This window comes from Alexandromys fortis, unplaced genomic scaffold (assembly GCF_014885135.2).
Source record: "Alexandromys fortis isolate MF-2015 unplaced genomic scaffold, M_Fortis_MF-2015_v1.1 scaffold_344, whole genome shotgun sequence".
Taxonomy (NCBI): domain Eukaryota; kingdom Metazoa; phylum Chordata; class Mammalia; order Rodentia; family Cricetidae; genus Alexandromys; species Alexandromys fortis.
This window is the reverse complement of record NW_026068226.1, coordinates 555,456-566,613: the sequence shown is the minus strand read 5'-3', so window position 1 is coordinate 566,613 and position 11,158 is coordinate 555,456. Positions and strand designations below refer to the sequence as shown.

General features: G+C 46.4%; 2 protein-coding genes across 15 annotated transcripts in view; both read right to left on the bottom strand.

Annotated features, from left to right (window-relative positions):
* The window catches only part of Ptprh (protein tyrosine phosphatase receptor type H), a 41,063-nt gene that overhangs the window by 16,366 nt on the left and 13,539 nt on the right, over positions 1 to 11,158 (bottom strand). For 10 of the 14 annotated variants that reach the window (XM_050130703.1, XM_050130701.1, XM_050130694.1 and 7 more), the window contains 2 exons: positions 9,512 to 9,778; positions 701 to 970 (listed from right to left, as the gene is read on the bottom strand). In XM_050130703.1, the coding sequence (XP_049986660.1) occupies positions 701 to 970; positions 9,512 to 9,778 (537 nt within the window). The remainder of the gene's footprint in view (positions 1 to 700; positions 971 to 9,511; positions 9,779 to 11,158) is intronic. The other 4 variants (XM_050130705.1, XM_050130702.1, XM_050130706.1 and 1 more) reach the window with 2 other exon arrangements.
* LOC126493661 (ubiquitin-associated protein 2-like) lies at positions 2,035 to 5,696 on the bottom strand. The gene is given in 3 exon segments (XM_050130707.1): positions 2,035 to 2,765; positions 2,768 to 2,914; positions 2,917 to 5,696. Coding segments are annotated over 3 exon segments (3,252 nt in total). The 5' UTR covers positions 5,657 to 5,696; the 3' UTR covers positions 2,035 to 2,400.

Here is an 11,158-nt window from a genome sequence, read left to right as displayed (position 1 = left end):
GGACAAAGACTAGGTCTAAGGGAAAAAAGGAAGGAAGAAGAGGAAATTTTCAGGGGCCATGAGAGTTACAGCAGGTGACAGCTAGTGTTCAGATGTCAGCCCACCAGAGGAATAAGGATCTGACGGGGGTTAGTCCTGTCCAGACAAGGTCTGTCCCCCCTATACCTGCACTGTAGGGTGTAATCTCAACATCCCAGTCTTATGGGCACATGTAACTGTGGGTGGTGAGAAAGATGACTTAATTTAGATATACAGTCTTGATAGAATATATACTGAGACATGCTTCATAACTGGATCTATGTGTCCCACAAGGACTGTGGACATTAAGAGCCTGCCTTGCTCCTCGGCTCATTGGGAGACTCTATGGGATCTCCAGTGAGAGAATGTAAGTCATGTAGTCACAAACCTTGGTTCCCACAATCTCTGTTCCATTCCCCGAGATAAACTTAGAAGCCAGCTCTGTGAAATTATCCTTTTTGGGGGCAGGGGTTCAACATAGGATTTCTCTGTAGCTTTGAAGCCTGCCCGGGAACTCACTCAGTAGACCAGGCTGGCCTTACACTCAAAGAGATTTGCCTACTTCTGCCTCCCAAGTGCTGGGATTAAAGATGTGTGCCGCCACCACCACCAGGCTCTCCTGTCACCCCTTAAACCTGTCCCTTCCAAAGGAAGAAAGAATACAAGAGAGTCTGCCTCTCACCTGTAGAGGCGTTGATGATCACCGTGGTGCTTCTGATTCCTTTGTATTCTACCCACACGGAAAATTCATATGTAGAACCAGGAGCAAGGTTATCCACCACGACACTGGTGTTCGTTGTGCTTTTGTTTTTGTAGTTGCCATCATCTCCAAGCCACTGGACCCCATAGGTCAGGTGAACTGTGTCATTACGACCGTCTGGTTCGTCCCAGCTCAGGGTGATGGAGCTGATGGTCTGAGTTTCCACACTCAGGTTTCTTACTGGGTTTGGAGCTGAAATGGGAACAGAGGGGACATCAAGAGTTGTTCCAGGTGACAGAGGTAGAATGACTCAGACCTATTTATTCCAATATGGCAGCACAGTTTCCATTAGCCCCTGAATTCTTAGACTGTAGCTGTTTGTCACGAGGATGCTGGTGAGGTTAATGCACAGAGCTGTATTTATTACTAAGATGAATAATGTCAGACCTAGCAGAGCATGGTGGCTCCTGTCTGTGAATTCAGGACTCGGGAAGCTGAGGCAGGAGGACAGCAGGGGACAGAGCAAGATCCTGTTCAAAGAAAGAAGAAATGAAGGAAATAATAAGAATGTTACCCAAGTTCAATCTCATTGCTTTTTTTTTTGTTTGTTTGTTTGTTTGTTTGTTTGTTTTTCGAGACAGGGTTTCTCTGTGGCTTTGGAGCCTGTCCTGGAACTAGCTCTGTAGACCAGGCTGGTCTCAAACTCACAGAGATCCGCCTGCCTCTGCCTCCCGAGTGCTGGGATTAAAGGCGTGCGCCACCACCGCCTGGCCAACCTCATTGCTTTTTAAAATATGGGTTGCATGTAGAAATGAAATGCTCTAGATCTTTCCATGAAGCCTGATGGTGAGGGTGCTCACCTTTAATTCTAGCACTTAAAAGGCAGGTGGATTTCTGTGAATTTGAGGCTATCCTCGTCTACAAAAAGAGTTTCAGGACAGCCAGGGCTGTTACACAGAGAAACCCTGTCTCAAGAAACCAAAAAGAAAAACTAATCTCTCATGAAGGTCAATGGCATCTTTCTTCTTCCTTTCCCTCTATTTTAGAGCAGCTGATAGAAGACTGTAACTGGGGATTGAGCTTTCATTTTCCAGGCACACAGTATTGAGTAACCACACAGAAACTTATATTAATTAGAAACTGTTTGGCCTATTAGCTCAGGCTTATGACTGACTAGATCACACAATTAACTTAAGCCGTTTTTAATAATCTATATACCAACACGTGACTGTTGCTTACCAATATGTTCTGGTATCTTACTCCTCCGGCAGCTACATGGCATCTCCCTGACTATAACTTTTTTTTTTTTAGCGAGATAAAGAAAAGTCGTGATTCTTCATTGGAACCTGACCCCAGTCCCCAAACCAGCAGTCCTTCAAATAGCCCACTGAGCTGGGGGCCACGTGGGAGGCCAGAAGGCAGAAGGGGTGGGGCTTGCTTGGCTACAGTGAGGGTGTCCACATGGGGAGAGCACACACCCCAGCTCCTCCAGGCTTATATCACATTTACAAACACATACATAAATACATCACATACAACAGTGGGTCTGGGAGGCAGGCTTCCCACAGAGGCTCAGCTGACACAGTTAGGTCTCAGAATTCTAGGAAAGGGCACCGTACTCCCAGAAACATGCTCCATGTGTTCTCTCCTGCCCAAGAGCCCACCCTCGTGTTTTTCAGGGTCTAGTTTGTCCAGTATGGAGAGCTGCCATAGGTGGGTTTGGAGGCTTGAGACTTGGGCTGCAGGGAGCTGGGCTGGCTGCGCTGACCAGAGCCACTCGGGGTATCCTGCGGTAGGTGGTGGTGCAGCAGCTGGGAGTGGGGCTGCTGGTGGGCTGGCATAATATGCAGGAACGGTGCAGGTGCATAACCAGCTGCTGGTCCAGGGGCCAGCGGCCCGGTGGAGCCCAAGGCAGAGGGCAGGCTGAAAGGTGGAGATGTCCCTGCGTGAAATCCCTGCTTGTCAAAGTTCTGTGTCTTGTTGTAGACAGAACCAGTCATATCTGGTAGACCAGTGGTGCCTGAAGATACTGATACTCCTTTGCCAGCCCAGATCCAGGTGACTTGTTTGGTGCCTGTGATGATCCACCATAGCCACTCTTGGTGTAGTCTCCTGCTGCTGTCCCCTGGGTCAAATCATCATAACCTGTGCTGTAAGTGTGCTGCCCATAGCCACTGGCCTGCTGAAAAGGGGTAGGGGGGTGCTGAGGGTCACACCATGCTGCTTTGCTGAGGTCGGTGGGACAAACATAGTGGGTCCATACTGGAAGGCACTGGGCACGCCTGTGTAGTAGGGGAGGCCGGTATAGCTGTACCCAGGTGGCAGAGCAGGATTCAAAAAGGGCTGCTGTGCCGTGTGGTGGGTCTGAGATTGACTCTGCTGTGCCTGAGCTGGTGTTGGAGGTGCAGGGGATGCAGAGTCTCCTCGGCCAAACTTTGTGATGTCACCTGAGTATGGATTATTAGCTAAACTTCCATCTCGGCTGGCAAGGGGTGTGGGTGCTGCAAAAGGAATTCCATAGTAATCCATTGGCAGCCAGGACTGCAGCATTTGGAGCTCATCATATCCGTAGATCGGGTAAGCAGGGAGCAGTCCTCCAGGGCCCACGAGGTACTGATTGTGTAGCAGAGGAGGCACCCCTTGAGGCAGGTTTGGGGGTGCTTTGCCTGAGGTCACCAAGGCTGTGGCCCTGGTACTGTTGCTGGGCACGCTCACCGTGGTCCCACCCAGGCATAGGCTGTTCCCAGGCAGGACAACTCCCGAGGATGGGGCACTTGGGGCAGAGGTTGCAGCTGTGGAGAAGGTGGCTGAGGATGGGGTGCTCTCCACACTGGCATGAGTGTGTGGCGTGCTTGTAGGACGTGCTGCGTGTGCAGAAGACAAGCTGTTCTGGTGGCTGGAGAGGGAACTGGTAAGTTGAGAAAGAGGGCTACTGGACAGGTCCCCAGACTGGGACAAGGCGGGCAAAGTGGCAGTGTGTTGGGAGGAGGGCAGAAGTACAGTGCAGGAGGTGGTGCTGGGTAAGGAACCCACAGATGGGAGGGCTGCAGGGTCTGTCGTTTTTGGCTCTAAAATGGATGAAGTACTGTCCACTGCCTGCTGACTTCGGCTACCACCATGTCCGTTAGCCACAGAGCCTGGAGCTGGGTCTGGTGGGCTCGCAGAGCTTTGGTATGCAATCCGTGTATGCACAGAATTCTGGTCGTAAGAGGAAGACATAGTTACTGGGCTAGCGGAGCTCAGGAACGAGCTGCTCAGACTGGAGAAGGTAATGACTGAAGTTGTGTAGGTGGAGTTTTGTACAGCACTGGTCATTGGTAAAGAGGCATTCAAAGGGTCACTTAAAGACGTTGGGTACAAGCTGATAGGACTCTGACAACTATTTTCACTGCCTGAAGCTGCTGGTCCAAACTCAGAGAGAGATGGTTCTGACCCAAATTCCAGAGCCCCAAATTGTACATTCAATCCCGTGACATCTGTAGAACCAGGCATTTCCACTGCGGAAGCAGGAACCTTAGCTGGAGGTATCCGACGCTTAGGGAGTTTGATGTGTTTGGGCTGTGGTTGGTGGGCAGATACAATGTTTTCAACAGCCATGTTGGGAAGCTGCAAGAGTCTGTTGACAGTAGCAGAAGGACCATCTCCAGGTGTCGACTCTCGGTGTTTAGCCTGGGAAGGAAAGGACTCCAAACCAGGAGGAGGAACACTGACTGCCGGAGTCTGGTGTTGCTGTCGCTGGCTCAACTGGCTAAGAACTGGGGATGGCTCAGGCTGAGATTTGAAATCAAAATGATTAAGGACCGACTGTGATGCTGAGGGCTTGAGGTCCCATGAAGCAGTGGAGGCAGGGGGACTTGTGCTGTTCCGCTGTGCACCGGAAGTGGTAGTGAACGGGCTCATACTTGTTGCTTTCAGCTTCTCCAGAATCTGGGAATTGGTGATGTTCACCATCTTTGATGGGGCTAGCTCTCCAAACCCCGAGCCCAGGACAGACGACAAGCTGTGAGGAGAATAGGCGTTGGCAGAAGTGGAGCTGCCAGTCCCTGGCGCCGTCTGATTACTGTGTTGAGAATTTGTGAAGACGAGTGCTTGGCCAAAGCCCTGCTGCTGGGATGTTTCAAAGGAGTTGGCTTCTGCGGCTTGAGTGGGAGGGAAAGGCTTCTGGAGCAAGGCCACTAGATCAATGCTTTGCCCAGGAGTGATGTGGTTCTCTGCTGGAACAGACGAAGCAGTGAAGACTTTGGTTTCAGAAAGATCTTCAGTCCAGTCTTCTGGTGGCCAGTCTTCCACAGAATTCTTCCAGGCACCTTTGAGTCCATAAGGACTTTTATTTGGCAGCTCCCGAGATATATTGTGAGGCTTTGTTATCCCTTCAGAGCTCTCATTTTTACTATTCTGAGCAGCTTCCCAAACTCCCGACTTTGTCCCACAGCCGTTTGTGGATGCAGAATCTGAATAGTCTGCAGGGTTGAATGTCCCCATGCTTTGTGAAGAGAACCTTCCTGCCCCTCTGCCTCTGCCACGTCCAAATCCTCTGCCTCGGGCCCGCTTTCCTCGTTCTGAAGGCTTGTCTCCTTGGTTGTAATCAAATCCGTTTTCATCACCTTTGGATTCTCGGCCTCGGCCGCCACCTCTTCCTTTCCGGTTGTTGTTTCCCCGTCCACGACTTGTTTCTCTCTCCGTTCTCTTCTCTCTATTTTCTTTATTTTCGGAGTTTTCTTTCCCAAAATTCTTCTTCTTTCCCCCTACAGTCTCCCATGAGGCCGTATCTGAATCTCCTTCCAGCAATATATTGATAGCTTTGTTCACATCTCCATTACAGTCATGTAGAGCCACTATGCATTCGTCCTGATTTTTCCCCGTCACTTCCATAAGCTGTTTAACTTTTATTTCAAATTCTGAATCATTCTTATCAAAGATCACTTGTGCGAGCCGCATCTGTTCAGCCGTTGCATGTATTACTTATTTCTGTTGTTGTACTCCCCAAATTTCCTCAATCTGTGAAACCTGTGTGACTTGTGACTACAATACAATCTCATCCCTTGGGAGGCAAAGGCAAAAGGAATTCATAAGTTCAAAGACAGCCTGGGCTTCATAGTGAACTCCAGATGGGGATATGGAGTCATATCCATACTAGAGAGTGCACACACAAACACACATATATGAGAGCAATGAATAAATTAAGATAAAGTAAAAGAAAGAAATTAGATACTGAGCCACAGAGGAAGACAGCTGACAATAAGCTCTGGCTACACACACACACAAATTCTCACACACACATTCACACAGAGTACTAAGTCAGTCGGGGGTGGCATGTGCCTTTGATCCCAGCACATGGGAGGCAGAAAGTTTGAAACCAGCTGGGTCTAAAGACTGAGTTATGGTGAACAATGGATTAATATAAGCTACAAGAGCTAGTAAAAAGCCTGAGCTAATGGGCCAATCAGTTTATAAGTAATGCAGACTCTCTGTGTGATTTTTCTTTGGGACTTGCCAGCTGTGGGGTACTGGGCAGGACAGAAACCCCAACCGGCCCTCGTGTTACAGAATGGTTCCCACATGGATAACTGCATCCACATAAAGCCTGAGACAGCTTGGGAAGTAATTCTAGAACAAAATAACAGCATTATGCATGGCTTTTTGGTAGCAGTAATTTCTCGGGTCTACTCTGCTTGCTAGAGGCAAGCAAGTGCTCTCATCTAAGAAAGGCTTCCTGACTCAGCTTTAGCTGCAAAACCCTGCAGCTCTTTAAGAGGAATTGCCATGAAACACTTAAATAGTGTTTATAAAAGCTGACCTCATGCTTCTTGGTTTTCAGCTGTAGCAGAAAAAAAGCTGTGCCGTTTTAAAATGCCCACTTTCTGGGCCATCCTGCCAATGCAAACTCTGACTCTTTAAGGCAGGAGGTCCGACTACAGAGAGAGCATTTGAGTGTTGTTTGTGGACACACTGTTGCAGCTTGCTTGCTGGAAAGGACCTTGAAACATCATAGAGTTGTCGCAATAAACATGGCTACAGCCAGTACCTCAGCCATGAGGCTGAAATGTCAGAAAGCTAAGAAATAGGCTGGGTCCAGCCATCAAAGACTCGGCTTTAATCCTACCCACATTGATTAGCAAATTAAAGACTCATGTAGTCAGAAAAAGAGAGATATACAGTAAAGAGAGATTCAAAGACAAAGAAAACCTCTAAATGGTTTACAGTATGTTAAAAATATATGCAGGTTAAAGTTCTTAAAGTAAAAAAGAAAGAAAGAGAATAGTTGGGTGTAGTGATACACACCCTTAATCCCAACATTTGGAAGGCAGAGGTAGATTGACCTCTGAGACTTCAAGGGGCAGAGATAGATTGACTTCTGTGACTTCAAGGTGTTGTAGCACACACCTTTAATCCCAGCACTGGGCAGGCAGAGGCAAGTGGATTTCTGTGAGTTCAAGGACAGCCTGGTCTACAGAGTGAGTTCCAGGACAAAGATACACAGAAACCCTGTCTCAAAAAGTAAAGATATAAGAAATAGAGGTTAAAATAAAGCCACATAAAGATAAAAAACACACAGAGAATCTGGATACTGTTTGTTATTATGCTCTCTTTGAACTGTTTGAATGCTAAGGAAGGAGCAATAGCTGCTAAAAGATACTTGCTAATAAATGCTGCTGAATTAATCCAAGATAGGTATTTTGAAAATACCTTAACTTTAAAATTGAAGTCAAAAGGTATGTTACTTTGGAGAAGAGATTTTGCTTTTGTTTCCACAGGAAATGAGAAACTGTGGATTTATTCTGAATTAAGAAAAATCAGGTTTGAACAAGGAAGATCACCTGAGAAATCTCCAGAAGGAATAGATGGCCCAGATATCTGAGTTCTACATCCAGAACAGATTCAAGACTGCTGCCTGAAATGATCAAGACTCACAGGATACTCCAGTCAGGACTTGATTATAACTCTAAATTTTCTTTAGGTCCCTATAAGATTATCAACGCCCCCAGCCAGCAGAAAGTAGCCTAAAAAACTACACCCACATTCCCCAAAAGATGAACTATAGATATTTTCCTTTTTTTAAAAAAAAAAAGAGGGGGAAGTGGTAGAGGATAATTGTCTGTATTCTCTGTCAATCATGTTTTAAATAAACTCTGATTGGCCAAGCTGCAAGTATAGGCAGGTCAACCAGACAGGAAGTAGAGGTGGGGTGGTGAGAACAGGAGAATTTGGGAAGCAGAAAGCTCCCTCAACTCCTGCCAAAATCACAGAAGAAGCAGGATGTGACGAACCCCGCTGAAAAAGGGACTGAGCCATGTAGCTAACATAGATAATAATTATGGGTTAATATACATTGCAAGAGCTAATAAAAAGCCTGAGCTAAGGGGCCAATCAGTTTTATAACTTATGTAGATCCCTGTGTGATTATCTTTGGGACTTGCTGACTGTGGGGTCCCAGGTGGGACAGAAACCCCAAAAAGTTGGCCCTCATGTTACAGACTTAAATGGTCTAAGATTCCCAGAAAACCTCTGTCTTGAAAAACAAAATGATAAATGGATAGAAAAATAGATATAGATAGATAGATGATAGATAGATAGATAGATAGATAGATAGATAGATAGATAGATAGATAGATAGAATATTAATTAATTAAAAAATAAGAATGAGCCAGGATGTGCACATGCAGAAACACACAGAGCTATAGGAAGCAAGTAGGGGCCAGTGCATGGACTGGTACCAGAGTCTTTCATGGCTCCTCAGGATTAGTCAAAGAATCTGCTGTCTGTAGGGATGGTGGTTATCATGCAGCCTTGGGAATGGCTGAGATGTTGAAGAGATATCTGTCAGCCCTTCCAAGGGATTATAATGGAAAAGAAGTTAATAGAATGTAAGAACCAGAAGATAAAGAGGACATGCACAATGCTGTCTTGGGGATGACATGGCTGTAGTACAAATGAACCAGGCAGCTGTGCTTGTAGGTATGAAGCCTACATGAGATTAAAGCCCTAAGTACTCATCCTAAAGGGAGGAGGCTCTCTTGAGACCTTACCACTCCAGGATTGCTGATTGAGAGGAAGCCACTGTCTTCAGTGACACAGCCACCTCAGTGGGTAACCCCATACCCACGCCAGGTCAGAAAATAAAATCAAAAGTCAATGCAGTTGTTCCTCAGATCAACTGTCCTGAAATTGTTCTGAATTGGGGCTCTAATAGGGACCAACGGGAAGAACAGCTATTCCTAATCCTCACATTTATGTAGATCATGGACACCGTGATGGGGTGGGATGGCTGAGAACAATAAGAAGTCCAATAGGGAGGTGCAAGTTTTGTGTGATGCGTGAATTCCTGGGACGTGGCCAGTCACATGCTATGGAGATGGAATAGTTTTCTATAAAATTAGGAATGCTGGTGTTGTGCTCCCTTGATGCTCATAATATAAAGAAAGGGTCTTCTAGGACCCACTGGGTCACAGAACTATGAGAGTCAACTTCACATATGTCGAGTTTTATCTGTTTAAGGTGAGTGACAAACACAGATATTCGCTTGTTTGTGTTTCAGTCTAGTTGTGTTTGATTGTGCAAACCTTCTGTAGTCTCTCTCTCTCTCTCTCTTTCAACATGGTTACTCTGTGTTGCTTTGTGTGTTCAGAAACTCACTCTGTAGAGCAGGCCAACCTCAGAGTCAAAGAGATCTGCCTGTCTCTGGAGTCCAAGAGCTAGGATTAAAGGTGTGCACTACCAGCATCAGGCCCTCCGGTCACCCATAAACTCGTCCCTTCAAAATAAAGTAAGAATACAAGAGATTATGCCTCTCACCTGTGGAGGCGTTGAGGATCTCCGCGGTGCTATTGATTTCATTTTTTTCTACCCACACGAAAAATTCATATGTAGAAGCAGGAGCAAGGCTATCCACCACAAAACTGGTGTTTGTTGTGCTTTTAGATACATTGCTGTAGTCTTCTCCAAGCCACTGGATCCAGTAGGTAAGGTTAGATGGGTCATGACCTTCTGGTTCGTCCCAGCTCAGGGTGATGGAGCTGTTATTCTGAGTTTCCACCCTCAGGTTTCTTACTGGGTTTGGAGCTGAAAACAAGGGCAGAAGGGAGAATCATTTTCCTCATTTCCTCAACCTATGAAACCTGTGTGAGTTGTGCGTACAATACAATCTCATCCCTTGGGAGGCTGAGGCAGGAGGACTTCGNAAGTGAATTCCAGGCTGGGGGTATGGAGTCATATCCACACTTGAGTGTGCACACGAATTCCAGGCTGGGGGTATGGAGTCATATCCACACTTGAGTGTGCACACACAAACACAGACATATGATAGCAACGAATAAAGTAAAATAAATAAATAAGATACTGAGCCACACAGGAAAACAGCTGACAATAAGCTCTGGCTACACACACACAAATTCTCACACAACATTCACACAGAGTACTAAATCAGCTGGTGTGGTGGCATGTGTCTTTAATCCCAGCACGTGAGAGGAAGTCAGTTTGAGTCCAGCCAGGTATGCAGAATGAGTTACAAGACAGTCTAGGCTATCCAGAAAAACTCTATCTCGAAAAACAAAATAAAAATAAAAGATAAACGTTAGATAAAGATAGACAGATAAAATATAAATAAATAAATCAAAATAAGAATGAGCCAGGATATGCACATGCAGAAGCCCACAGAGCTCCAGGGACAAGTGGGGGCCAGTGCACGGACTTGTACCAGCGACCTTCATGGCTCCTCAGTCTTGGTCATAGAACTGCTGTCTGTATGGATGGTGGTTAAGAGGGAGACTTGGGATGGCCGAGATGTTGAAGACATGTCTGTCAACACCACCAAGGCTCAGAGATCATCATCAAAAGGGGAAAACAAAATGTAAGAACAGGAAGATAAAGAGGACATGAGCAATGCTGTTTTGGGGATGACATGGCTGTAGTACAAATGAACCCCAGCCGCTGTGCTTGTAGGTATGAAGCCTACATGAGATTAAAGCCCTAAGCACTCAGCCATAAAGGGAAAAAGCCCTCTTGAGACCTTATCATTCCAGGATTGCTGACTGAGAGGAAGCCACTGTCTTCAGTGACACAGCCACCTCAGTGGTTAACTCCATACCCACACCCAGTTCACAAAATAAAAACAAAAGTCAATGCAGTTGTTCCTCAGATCTCCTGTCCTTAAATTGCTCTTGGGTTGTGGCTCAAAGTAGGGACCAACGGGAAGCTCACCTAGTCCTGGTCCTCATATTTATGAAAGTCATGGACCCTGTGGTGGGTTGGGATGGCTGAGAACAATAGGAAGTCCAATAGGGAGGTACAAATTTTGTGTGATGAGTGAGTTCTTGGGACATGGTTGCTCCCTGATATTCCCTTCTTTGTGTCTCAGCCGAGTTCTGTTGAATCGTGGAATCTGCCACCTTCTGTCCTCTCTCTCTCTCTCTCTCTCTCTCTCTCTCTCTCTCTCTCTCTCTC